Here is a 13,036-nt window from a genome sequence, read left to right as displayed (position 1 = left end):
GGAGCTGTTCTCACAAACGTTCCCATCACAGACCCTGAGGGTAGCATCCTCGTAACAGTCCCCAGACATGAGTTCCTTCTTCTAGGAAGACCCTGTGCCCAGAGGACGAAGGTCTGAGCCCCTGCATATCTGTGATGTTTGCCAGAATTATCTGACTTATAGTCACTTATACAAGTCACTTAACAGTGCTGCCAGGACTTTTTTTTGTTTTTGTTTTTTGTTTTTTTTTTTTGATGTGGACCGTTTTAAAAGTCTTTATTGAATTTGTTACAATATTGCTTTTGTTTTATGTTTTGGGTTTTTGACTGCAAGGCATATGGGATCTTAGCTCCGCAACCAGGGATTGAACCCACACCCCCTGCATTGGAAGGCAGTCTTAACCACTGGACTGCCAGGAAAGTCCTCATTTTTAAGTAAAAAACAATTTCAACTTCCCTTTTTACTGAAGAAGCAACAAAAGCAAAATTTTTAAATATACATAAAATTAAGAAAATAAATCTCAGGGACTTCCTAGGTGGCACAGTGGTTAAGAATCTGCCTGCCAATGTAGGGGACACAGGTTTGATCCCTGCTCCAGGAAGATCCCACATGCTGCGGAGCAGCTAAGCCAGTGCGCCACAGCTGTTGAGCCCATGTGCCGCAGCTACTGAAGACCACACGCCTAGAGCCTGTCCTCCACAACAGGAGAAGCCACTGCAATGAGGAGCCCACATACCACCATGAAGAGTAGCTCCCACTTGCTGCAACTAGGGAAAGCCCGTGTGCAGCAACAAAGACCCAATGCAGCCAATAAATTAATTGATAAAAAGAAAAAAGTTAAAAAAAAGAAAAGAAAGAAAATAAGTCTCACCACTTAGAAAGTTACTGTAATATATACTCTCCCGTAAGTTTTTATGAATTCTACATGCATTTTTAAAGGAAGGGGGGCACATTAGACACTACTCTTTTACCTGTTCATGGTTCTGAAGCACACCTTACAGTATCTAATTTTCTTACAGGACTTTATTCTGGAGCATTACAGTGAAGATAGCTACCTCTATGAAGATGAAATAGCAGATCTTATGGATCTGAGACAGGTAGGTTTCCATGTGCGGCAGGGAAAGGAGGGTGGCTACTAGGGCTTGCTGAATCTTCAGATGATCCCATTATTGCTTTTGAAGTCTTGTAGAATCACTGTGTTTGGAGGTGATGGGGGTGGGGAGGGGGTGCTGTCAGAACCATCCATTCAACTTGCCACATAAGAAGACCACAGAGGGACTTCCTAGGTGGTGCAGTGGTTAAGAATCCACCTGCCAATGCAGGGGACACGGGTTTGATCCCTGCTCCAGGAAGATCCAGCCTGCCACGGAGCAGCTAAGCCCGTGAGCCACAATTATTGAGCCCGTGTGCCGCAACTACTGAAGCCCACGCACCTAGAGCCCATGCTCCGCAACGAGAGAAGCCACCGCAGTGAGGAGCCCGCGCACCACAACGAAGAGTATCCCCCGCTTGCCGCAACTAGACAAAGCCTGTGTGCAGCAACGAAGACCCAACACAGCCAAAAAACAAACAAATAAAATAAATTAAAAAGAAAAAGACCACAGAGGGGACAGACACATGTGTCTGGGGCTGGGTCCCAGAACTCATGAGTTCACCCCAGCCTTTCCCACCTCTCCTAGAGTTCATGATACCAGCAGCAGGGCCCAGGCTCCAGAGAAATAGCATGCATGAGCATCTTCCCGGCCCAGCCCTCTGCTCTGTGTGCTCACCAGCTCACCCCCTCGATGGTTCCTTTCCTTTCAGGCCTGTCGGACACCCAGCCGAGATGAGGCGGGGGTGGAGCTGCTGATGAGTTACTTCATCCAGCTGGGATTTGTCGAGAGCCGATTCTTCCCGCCCACCCGACAGATGGGGATCCTGTTTACCTGGTAGGTACCTGGACTGGGGCTTTCCCATTCTGGCCACACTTGGGAGCCTCAGCCCCACAGAGGCCCCTCTGCACTGCAGCCCTCTCTTTCTAATTGTCCCAGTAATACAAGAGAGCCTGGAGATGTGTAGATAAACCTGTGTTTATTTATGAAGGGGATCCAGCGGGGGAAGCCTCCAACAGACCGTGGCTTCTTGCTTCTCAGAGCAAGGGAGCTGAGGAGAAGAGGCATTTTTTCCCATGCTCATTTTATCGTGGGAGAACACCAGGGCTCTGAGGTAGAACGAACAAGAAGCAAGATTCTTGTCCCAGATGGGATGAGGCTGGGAATCAGGTTTTGTCCCAGTGATGAGGGCAGCAGACAGAAATAGGTCAGATTTTAAAAACTGAAGCAGAACCTTTGATTCTTCCCCGGAGTCGGTACTTTCCACAAGCAGTGTTGTTTAAATATTTTAGAGATGCTATACCTCTTCTCTGAGTGGCTTAGGAGTGTGTGACATGAAAGTAAATTCCAACAGCATATCCAGAGTTTAACTTCACCGTAGCAGCAGGCTCCAGATGCTTCCTTTTGAAAGGAAAGGCAGGTGACTTTTCCTGAAGATGTGTTAGCTGCCTGCGCATGGGTGAAAGGGCCAAATGTGACTTCTCCTCCTTTGTGTTGAATTAGGAAGAAGCAAGAAGCTCTGTATCTATCCCCTGGTTGATACATGAACTTTCAAACACATCCTGAGTCTTTCAGACTTCAGGAAGAATTATGAGGGGTTAGTAATTGCTATATTTCATGTCAGAGAAGCCTTATTTTTTTTAATACATTTTATCTTTTAGAGCAGTTTTGGATTTGTAGTAAAATTGAGGGGAGGGTACAGAGAGTTCCCCTATGCCCCCTCCTGCACACCCATGACCTCCCCCACTGTCAACATCCCCCACCAGAGTGTTACATTTGTTACAACCGATGAACCTACAATGACTCACTATCACCCAGCATCCATTGTTCACATTAGGGTTCACTCTTGGTGGGCTGCCGTCCATGGGTCTGGACAAACATATAATGACATCTATCCACATTATAGTATCACATGGAATAGCTTCACTGCCCTGCCATCCTCTGAGCTCCACCTAGGCATCCCCACCCCTCCCCACCCCCCACCCCCGGCAACAACTGATTCTTTTTGTCTCCATTGTTTTGTCTTTTCCAGAATGTCATATAGTTGGAGTCATACAGTATGTAGCCTTGCCAGATTGCCCTCTTTCACTTAATCACGTGCCTTTAAGGTTTCTCCATGTCTTTTCATGGCTTGATAGCTCATTTCTTCTTAGCTTTGCATAATTTTCCGCTGTATGGCTGTACCACAGTTTGTGTGTCCATTCACCTATGGAAGGACATCCTGGTTGAGAAGCCCTGTTTCTGTTTGTGCTTGTGGGTGTCTTCACTCAGTATGATGAAGCCCATCGTCTCGCTCGGAAATAAAAAGCCTCATTGCATGTGCATCTTTGAGTTTTATTCAAGAAATAAGTTTTGTCCATTTTTACCCAAAAGTGGCACTCACTAGCCAAGGAATCCATATTCTCAAAAGACGTTTCTTTTAAATAGGTATGACTCTCTCACCGGGGTTCCGGTTAGCCAGCAGAACTTGCTGCTGGAGAAGGCCAGCATCCTGTTTAACATCGGAGCCCTCTACACACAGATCGGGACCCGGTGCAATCGACAGACAGAAGCTGGGCTGGAGAGCGCGGTGGATGCCTTTCAGAGAGCCGCAGGTGTGTCTCCACGAGGGCTGCCGAGATAGAGCCCGAGCCCTGCCATGTGACTCTGGTACCCCAGCTGAAGGGGGTCTGTTGGTCCTCCCCAGGCCCACACTTGGCCTCCCAGGCCTGAAAGGGCCAGGCCAGTTTCCGGAGCTGGTGTATCTTCCCACCAGGAAAATCGCTTGTTGGCTCAAACCCTGTCATCTCCGTCTAAATGTGGCTCATGTACACAGTGGTTAATGATTAATCTTTTCCAAATGAGTGGCCCCACAGATGGCAGTGAATGAACTATTTCTTTGAACACAGTTCTGAAGAAGAGAATACGTTTTCTCAAGTGGTGGGAATGTAGGCTGTTTCTTTTGTCTTTCATCAGACGCGCCTCATCCGTGCGTGTTCCTATCCATGCCTCTCTGTTATGCTCAGAGAAGCTCGCTCACCCAAGGTTGCTCTTCTCGGCCGCCAGCCTGTAGAGGACTGGGGGCTGCCTGGAGGGGTGCAGTGGGCAGGCCTGCCTCATGCGTGTCTGAGGGTCCTGCACTGCTCCCCTCCAGCAGGGCCTGTGTCCAGCAGTCTCGGCACAGGGAATGGTGAACAAAAGCAGTGACAAGCGCAGAGCACCACGTGATGCCCCGAGCTGGCTGCACAGCGAGTTTCCTTCTGTGCCGGTCCTTGTCGCTCTGCATTACCCCTGGCAGAAAACCTTTTGGGGTATCTTACTTTGCTCTTACTGTGGCTTTGCCATTTGGGCTGGTCGTGGAATTGCTTGGTTAAAATGATGGATCCCTTGGAAGGAAGCACCGTGGTGAAATTCCACGTGGGAGTTGATTTCTTTCACTGTAAATCCTATTCTGGGCTCATCTTTCTTTCTGAGGAATCCGAAGCAGGTATGCTTAGTGACCTGTCTCTGAGATTTCAGAGATACGGATAAAACACAGCTCAAGAACAGAGTAGGAGTGAACCCCAGAGAGGAGCAGGCAGCCTGCAGGCATTGCCTGCCTTCTGCAGGGCAGTTTATGCTGTGCGGCAAAACCAGAGGAACCAGTCAGGTGGGATTCGTGCCGTAGGTTTTATTTCAGCCCCAGGTTGATTGTCAGTTGATGCTGTGACACTTTTCTCACACGTAAAAAAGTAAGCTGAGGGCTGCAGCATGAAAATTCCCACTGGGGTGGCTGAGTTGATCTTTTCCTGAGGTCCTGGGGAAAAGCCCTGAACTTCTGAATGACCCAGGGGTTAAGTGTGAACATGTGCCCCTGAGAGCCCTTCAGTCATTCTGTTTGCCTTCTGCCTTCACCTCCATCCAATGCGTAGTCACGTATGGAATTTCTCACAAGCGTCCCAGGTGGGACAGGAATAGGCAGGGCGCAGGCTGGTTTCCTTGCTTGATACCAGTGTAAATGTTTTAGAAGAGATTTGGAAAACAAAAGTTTTCAAACTGTGGTAAAACATATATAACAAAATTACCATTTTAACCATTTTTAGGAGTACTGTTCATTGGCATTAAGTACTGTCACATTGTTGTACAACTGTCCATCTCCAGAACTTTTTTATCATCCCAAACGGAAACTCTGCCCCATTATACACTCCATTAAATCTCCATCCCTCCTCCCCCAGCCCCTGGGAAACAGTCTGCTCTTTGCCTCTGTGAATTTGGCTGTTCTAGATACCTCATCTCAATGCAGTCGTACCATGTTTGTCCTTGTGAGGGACTTACTTCACTTAGCGTGATGTCTTCATCCATGTTGTAGCGCGTGTCAGAATTGCCTTCCTTTTTAAGCCTGAAAATATTCTGTTGTAGGTATATACCACATTTTGTTTACCCACATATCTGTCAAGGACGTTTGAGTTGTTTCTGCCTTTTGGCTATTGGGAATAATGCTGCTGTGAGCATTCCTCTACAAATATCAGTTTAAGTCTGCTTTCAGTTCCGTGGGGTTATACCTAGGAGTGGAATTGCTGGATCTTCTGGTAATTGAGAATCAGATTTTTTTTAAAGATGCTTCAGGATACCGGTTTTATATTTTTGCTTCTGTCATTTTCTATACTGCAGAGCAGTGTGGTGAAATAAGCATCATCCCCAACTAATGTGCAAAACAATTCCAATCGTAGGGGTTTTAAACTACCTGAAAGAGACATTTACTCACACTCCAAGTTACGACATGAGTCCCGCCATGCTCAGTGTGCTGGTCAAAATGATGCTCGCACAAGCCCAAGAAAGCACCTTTGAGAAAGTCTGCCTTCCTGGCATCCAGAACGAGTTCTTCACCCTGGTGAAGGTGGCTCAGGAGGCTGCCAAGGTAAGCCTTGCTGTTTCCCGTGACTTTCGGGGTGAGCGGGGTGCATTGGTGTGGGCCCCCTGGAGGCCGCGGGGGGCTTCCCATGGCAGCTTGCCCGTGACCTGGGCAGCGTGCCCACCCCGGCTGGCCAGAGTGCTGGCTTGCATTTTCTTGGCAAGTAATGGCTTTTCAGATACGGATCACTGATTCCATCTGCAGCTTTGCCTAAAAACCAGCATAATGACGGTGGCCTGATCTCCCTGTTAACTCCGACAGTGACAGCACTAGGAGCCCTTGGAGTTGCTCCCAGATTCTGGAGCAGTCTCTGGCAGGGAGCACTGCACAGAAGAAAGGGCTCTTTTTCTGCAGCCCGGATACGTGAGGGTCTCTGTGCCAGGCTCCCCGTCCCCAACATTTCTTCTGTTTTAGGTGGGAGAGGTCTACCGGCAGCTGCATGCAGCCATGAACCAGGTGCCAGTGAAGGAGAACATCCCGTACTCCTGGGCCAGCTTGGCCTGCGTGAAGGCCCACCACTATGAAGCCCTGGCCCACTACTTCACGGCCACCCTCCTCATCGACCACCAGTGTAAGGCTTGGCGGCTCAGGGCTCTGGGCTTTGGTCAGGGTTGCGGGTGAGGGATGCTCACAGCCTAGGGGCAGAGGGCAGGGATTACATGTTGGCACAGGCAACTTTCCCACAGGGTGGGATTAGGGGTTATGTGGTAGCACTGTGGGAGAAAGAGAGGTAGCATTCCTTCTGCCTGGGATGGAGCAGACAGCTTCACGGAGGTGATGTTTCACCTGGAATCTAGGACCAGGGCTCGACCAGGGAGGCACAAAATCCAAGGGGATGCCCATAAACTCAGTAACTGAGATAATAGTTTAACATAATAATTGTAAATGAATCAAAACTAAGGCAAAAAAAAAAATCCACAGTGATTAAAATTTTAAATAAAGCTACAGATCAATAACAGTGCTGTGCTGGGACTTCCCTGGCGGTCCAGTGGTTATGATCCCTGGTCGGGGAACTGAGATCCCGCGTGCCACGTGGTGCGGCATGGCCAAATAAATAAATAATAAAAGACCAAAGCAAATATTTGCTCATATTCCAGTTGAACAAATTAAAAACAATAGTTACAGACAAAATAACAGAGCTGTGCTGAGGCATATTGGAGCCTGAAACAAAAAGAAATTTAGATGGGTTGTTCATCACAAATATTATTGCATTAATTTTGATATTTAGAAAATTGTATTAAAATATCATATATATCTTGATGGTTGAGTTTGGGACACGCCCTTAAATCTTCAGCCTGAGGTGAGTGCCTCATTCTCCTCCCGGTAGTTTTGGCTCTGATCTGAGGTTGGGTAGGACTTTTGTTGCAATCAGTGCTAATCAAAGCAGCCCTCTGAATAACAAAAAGCATAACCTCTGGAGCCAGACTGCCTGGGTTCATATCTCAGTTCTGTCATTTACTGGCTGGGTGATCTTGGGTAAGTTACTTAGCTGCTCTGTGCCTCAGTTTTCTCATCTGTAAAATGGAGATAGGAAGAGAACCTGTCTCACAGGCTGTTGTGAAAACTAAGTGCTTTTATGCAAAGCTAAATAGTGCCCTGTATACGGTGGGCTCCCTGAAAGTGTTAGCTGCTCCTGCTAGTATTGTTATATAGTCTCTTAAGTGGGACAAGTCATGTAAACCAATCAGAATCAAGTGCTTCAGTCATTGTGGTGGGAACACAGATGAGGCAGCAGTTGGAGTCCTTGGTGTGGTCATGGCTGGTTCCTCAGAGGCGGTACCATTCGAGTTGGACTTGGGACTCTGAGGAGGGCTTTTCCAGCTGAACAAGGAGGGAAAGGACAGCTAGAGCGAGAATACCATCTGAGTGAGCCCTGGAACGGAGGATAGAAGTGTCGAGGTAGTGGTGGGTGGTTTGGTGAGGTTAGGAGCAGACACGTGCCAGGGAGGGTGCAGGCGCAAAGGCCTCCAGAGGTTTGAGGCAGGGCTATGCTTGGAGGCTCATGAGATGGGTGATGGGGAGCAGGTAGAGAGCAGGGGCTCGGAGCCAAATCATGAGCCCCTAGAGTGTGCCTGGCCCCTGTGCACAAAGACCTTGGGCTGGATTGCCTGGGTGTGTCCGGGGGTAGAAAGGAAACCTATTATCCCAAGTGCCTTGGAAAACAGGAGAAGGGAACCTGGGGATGTGGTTGAAAGAGGAATCCCTCAGTGGGTGTGCAGTGCCGTCTATAGCACCTGCACCACAGCCACGAGAAGGGATGTATCCTGCGGTTCTCATTGCAGTGAAGCCTGGCGCAGATGAGGACCACCAGGAGAAGTGCCTGTCCCAGCTCTACGACCACATGCCAGAGGGGATGACGCCCTTGGCCACGCTGAAAAACGTTCACCAGCGCCAACAGCTGGGTGTGTGTCAGTTCTCCTGCTCCCTCCCTCCCTGTGTCCCATCTGATGTCCAGCTGCTCCTGCTCCCTGACAACCCCAGACAGGTCCCCAGGGCAAGGCCCGGAGAGTAGGGCTTCCTGAGTCATCGTGGCCGCTCTGGCTTCAGAAACCATGAGGCATAGTCCTCTAGCCTCGATGGGCTTCCAGAGCTGGGTTCTCATGGGTTCTGTGAGGGACCAGGCCTCCCACGGTGGAGCTAGAGCTTTGGCAGTCTTCCAACACCCTAGTGGTCCAGGGGATGGCCCTTGGTCATCCTCATCTGGAAGGACACATTTCTTAGGCCACACCTAAGAACTGGTAATGAATTGTCCTAGTTTAGTCTCTAACAGTTCTCAGAGTGAGTATCACTTTCCATGTCCAAACCTGAATTCTTCTACCACCCAAACTTGTCGCCCACCCCACACATGCACTTTTCCCATCTCAGTGATGGCAACTCCAGGACTCACTCTCCTCCCTCATCTTTCTTTCTCATCACCAGTTTGATTAGCAAATCCCATTGACTTTACCTAAAAAATATCCCAAATCTGACCACTTCTTACCACCCTGGTCCAAGCTACACTTATGCAGTGCTTATTTAACAGACGTTGACTCACTTAAACCTCACACAACCCTATGAGATAGATATGGTGTGATTCCCCATTTTTCATTTGAGAAAATAGAGGCCCAGAGAGGTCACACAACTTGCCCCGATTTTTACCAGGGGCCTTCATGGTCCCCTCTCACCCAGAGAAGGAGAATGCCTCACATGCACTTGTGAGGTGGGACATGGTCAGGCCCCTGTTCCTCTCTAGCCTCATTCCCTGCCCTTTTCCAGCCCTGACTCCCTCCAGCCAAACTCCCAAGCTCCTTGTTCTTAAACATGCAGGGATGCTCCTGCCCCAGGGCCTTTGCACTTGCTGCTGTTTTTCTAGGAATGCTCTTCTGTCAGATATCCTATGATTGCTCCCTCACTTCCTTCAGAGCTCTGCTTAAAAGTTACCTTCAAAAAGGCCTTTTCTGATCACTCATCATAGAAGGGTGATTCCCCATTCCCTGTCTTCTCATGCCACATCTGCCTATTTTTATTTCTGCTTTATTTTTCTCCAGAACCTCATAGCCACATGACCCATTACTTATTTCTTTGCTTGTTAATTTTGTCTTCAACCACTAGCATGTAAACTCCATGAATGCAGGAGCGAGTTTTCATTCGTTGCTTTATTTTTAATGCCTAGAATCTTCAGTAAATGTCTGCTGAATGGAAATTTTATAGACACAAGCGAGCATATTGCACATGTGTTTAAGAGGGACTGAAGCCATCCAGGCAGATCCTTCAGAAAAGAGAACGTCCACCTTTGTGGGCAAATCCTTGGGCACTCAAGCTCTCCTTGAGGTACTCATGTTGCCGTTTACGACTTGTGTCCCGTGGTGTTGATTTTCTGTGGGCAGGCAAGTCCCATCTGTGCCGGGCCGTTACCCATCACGAGGAGTCCACGAGGGAGGCCAGCCTGTGCAAGAAGCTCCGGAACATTGAGGTGCTGCAGCAGGTGCTGTCCGCGGCACACCAGCGGTCCCGGCTCAAGTACACTCAGCTCCGTGAGGACTATGACCTGCTGAACTTGGTCGACGTTCCCAACATCATCTGTGAGTGGCCTGGGTGCCGTTGCCAGGGGCAGAGTGTGCCCTGTGAGAGAGAGGGGTGCTTGGGCGCTCATCCTGCAAGGGGTGGGCAGACCCTCACTGTGTGCTGGGCACTGGGACAGGGCCAAGTGCTGCTCTTGCCCTGGAGTCCTCACCGCCTCATTCTCAGATCAAGGGCCTTCTTTATGGTCTTTGTCCTCCTTGACCCAACGGTGGCAGCTGACCCCCTCCTGCCCCTCAACATGCCACCTGTGGTGTCAGAGCCCTGCCACCTTGGTTCTTTCTGCTCCCACCTTCCTCTCCACCCTGTTTGCCGACAGTGTTGCTCAATCCCAGACCCCTGTCCTGGCATTCTTGAGGGTCTCCTCTCCCTGGTTTGTTGCCGTTAGATTCCCTTCCTAAAAGTCTCATGACCTCCTCTGGGGTTCCAGCCATCACTGCTAGTCAGGGAACCGCAGGAACTGCCTTTTGCCCTGATGTTTTCCCTGTACTCCATACCTGCCCACATACCACCTGGCTTCTAGAAAGCTGCGCTTTGCTCTCTGTCTTTTACCTCTGGCTCCATAGTTTGAAAGCCTCCTGCATCCTAATTCCTGCTCCAGGGCTTGATCTTTCCCCTGTTTTCTCCATCTTTCATCAGCACCAACATTTTCTTTTTCTTTTTTTTTTTTAAGGACAAAAATTATTCTTCTTATGAAACAAGAAGTAAATTTTTCACTAATACAGTGGAACCAGGGGATGCAGGGAGAATTTTTACTTTGGCAGTGAAAATTTCTTCAATATCTAGTTCTGTGTGTGTGTGCGCGTGCTAACAGATGCACACGCTAACACGTGCGTGCACTAACACCTAAGATCTACCCTCTTAGCCAATATCAAGTATACAATATAGTGTTGTTATACTCATGGTACTGTGTTAGACCTCCAGAACTTATTCATCCTGCATAACTGAAACTTTGTACCCTTTCGTGGTACCACCACATTTCCTCACCGCACGCCATCCCCCTGCCCCCAGCATCTACCATTCTGCTCTGCTTCTATAAGAGACCTTATTTATTTATTATTGTATAAGTTTCAGGTGTACAGCATTATAATGCAACATTTGTATACACTATAAGTGATTACCACCACAGGTCTAGTTACGATCCATCATCATAGAGTTGACCCCCTGAATTCACCCAGTTTGCCCACTCCCCAAACCTCTTTGGTAACCACAGATCTGTTCTCTATATCTATGAGTTTTTGGTTTTTTTTAGTTGATTTTTTTAGATTCTAATCATATGGTATTTTTTTTCCTGTATCGGACTTATTTCACTTAACATAATATCCTCAAGGACCATCCATCCATGTTGTTGCAGATCACAGGATTTCATTCTTTTTTTTTTTTTTTTTTGGCTGAGTAGTGTTCCATTGTATGTATATATACACACCACATTTTCTTTATTCACCCGTCTGTGGACACTTAGCTTGTTTCCATATCTTGGCTATTGTAAACAATGCTGCAGTGAACACAGGGGTGCATATACCTTTTAGAATTAGTGTTTTTTGTGTTCTTCAGCTAAAGACCCAGAAGTGGAATAGTTGGGTCATATGAACTATTCTTACCCTTTTGAGGAATGTCCATACTGTTTTTTGTAGTGGTTGTACCAATTTACAGTCCTACCAACAGTGTATGAGGGTTTCCTTTTCTCCATACCCTCTCCAACATTTGTTATTTCTTGTCTTTTTGATAATAGCTGATTATAACATGTGAGGTTATATCTCGTGATTTTGATTTACGTTTTCCTAATAATTAGTGGTGTTTTATGTGCCTGTTGGCCATCTGTATGTCTTTCTTGGAAAAATGCCTATTCGGACCTTCTGTTCATTTTTTAATTGCGTTGTTTGTTTTTTTGTTATTGAGTTGTATGTGTTCTTTGTATGCTTTAGCTATTAACTCAACACATATATAATTAGCAGATATCTTCTCCCATTTAGTAAATTGCCTTTTCATTTTGGTGATGCTTTCCATCACTGTGCAGAAGCTTCTTAGTTTAACTAGGTCCCATTTGTTTATTTTTGCTTTTGTTGCCCTTGCCTTTGGAGCCAGATCCACAAAGAATCACTAAGACCACTGTCACTGAGGTTGCTGCCTATGTTTTCTTCTAGGAATTATATGGTTTTAAGTCTTACATTCAAGTCTTTACTCCATTTTGAGTTAATTTTTGTGTATGGTGTAAGATAATGGTCTAGTTTCATTGTTTTGCATGTGGCTATTTAGTTTTCCCAGCACCATTTATTAAAGAGGCTATCCTTTCTCCATTGTATGTTCTTTGCTTCTTTGTTGTAAATTAATTGTCTGTCTATGTATGGATTTATTTCTGGGTTCTTAGGTCTGTTCCATTGATCTGTATGTCTGTTTGTATGCCCATACCATACTATTTTGATTACCATAGCTTTGTAAGATAGTTGAAATCAGGAAGTATGATACCTCCAGCTTTGTTCTTCTTTCTCAAGATTGTTTTGGCTATTCAGGATCTTTTGTGGTTCCGTACAAATTTTAGAATTATTTGTTCTAGTTTTGTGAAATATACCATTGGATTTTTGATAGGGATTGCACTGAATCAGCAGATTGCTTTGGGTATTATGGACATTTTAACAATATTAATTTTTCTAATCCATAACATGGAATATCTTTCCATTTATTTGTGTCTTCTTCAGTTTCTTTCATCAGTGTCCTATAGTTTTTGGTGTAGTAGTCTTTCACTTCCTTGGGTAAATTTATTCCTAGGTATTTTATTACTTCTGATGCAATTGTAAATTGGATTGTCTTAATTTTTCTTTCTGTTAGTTTATTATTAGAGTATAGAAATGCAATGGATTTCTGTATATTCATTTCATATCCTGCAGCCTTACTGAATTCATTCATTAGTTCTAACAGTCTTTTGGTGGAGTCTTTAGGGTTCTGTATAAGTAGTATTATGTCATCTGCAAATAGCAACAGCCCTGCTTCTTTCTGATTTGGATGCCTCAGTTTCTTTTTCTTGACTAATTGTTATGTC

General features: G+C 46.5%; 1 protein-coding gene across 2 annotated transcripts in view; it reads left to right on the top strand.

Annotated features, from left to right (window-relative positions):
- RHPN2 (rhophilin Rho GTPase binding protein 2) overlaps positions 1-13,036 on the top strand; it is a 59,595-nt gene that overhangs the window by 36,850 nt on the left and 9,709 nt on the right. For both annotated transcript variants that reach the window (XM_057713004.1, XM_057713005.1), the window contains 7 exons: positions 999-1,076; positions 1,783-1,907; positions 3,498-3,664; positions 5,759-5,946; positions 6,355-6,511; positions 8,223-8,342; positions 9,807-10,001. In XM_057713004.1, coding sequence (XP_057568987.1) covers positions 999-1,076; positions 1,783-1,907; positions 3,498-3,664; positions 5,759-5,946; positions 6,355-6,511; positions 8,223-8,342; positions 9,807-10,001 — 1,030 coding nt within the window. The remainder of the gene's footprint in view (positions 1-998; positions 1,077-1,782; positions 1,908-3,497; positions 3,665-5,758; positions 5,947-6,354; positions 6,512-8,222; positions 8,343-9,806; positions 10,002-13,036) is intronic.

This window comes from Hippopotamus amphibius, chromosome 16, assembly GCF_030028045.1.
Source record: "Hippopotamus amphibius kiboko isolate mHipAmp2 chromosome 16, mHipAmp2.hap2, whole genome shotgun sequence".
Lineage (NCBI taxonomy): Eukaryota > Metazoa > Chordata > Mammalia > Artiodactyla > Hippopotamidae > Hippopotamus > Hippopotamus amphibius.
This window is presented reverse-complemented; position numbering and strand designations above follow the sequence as displayed.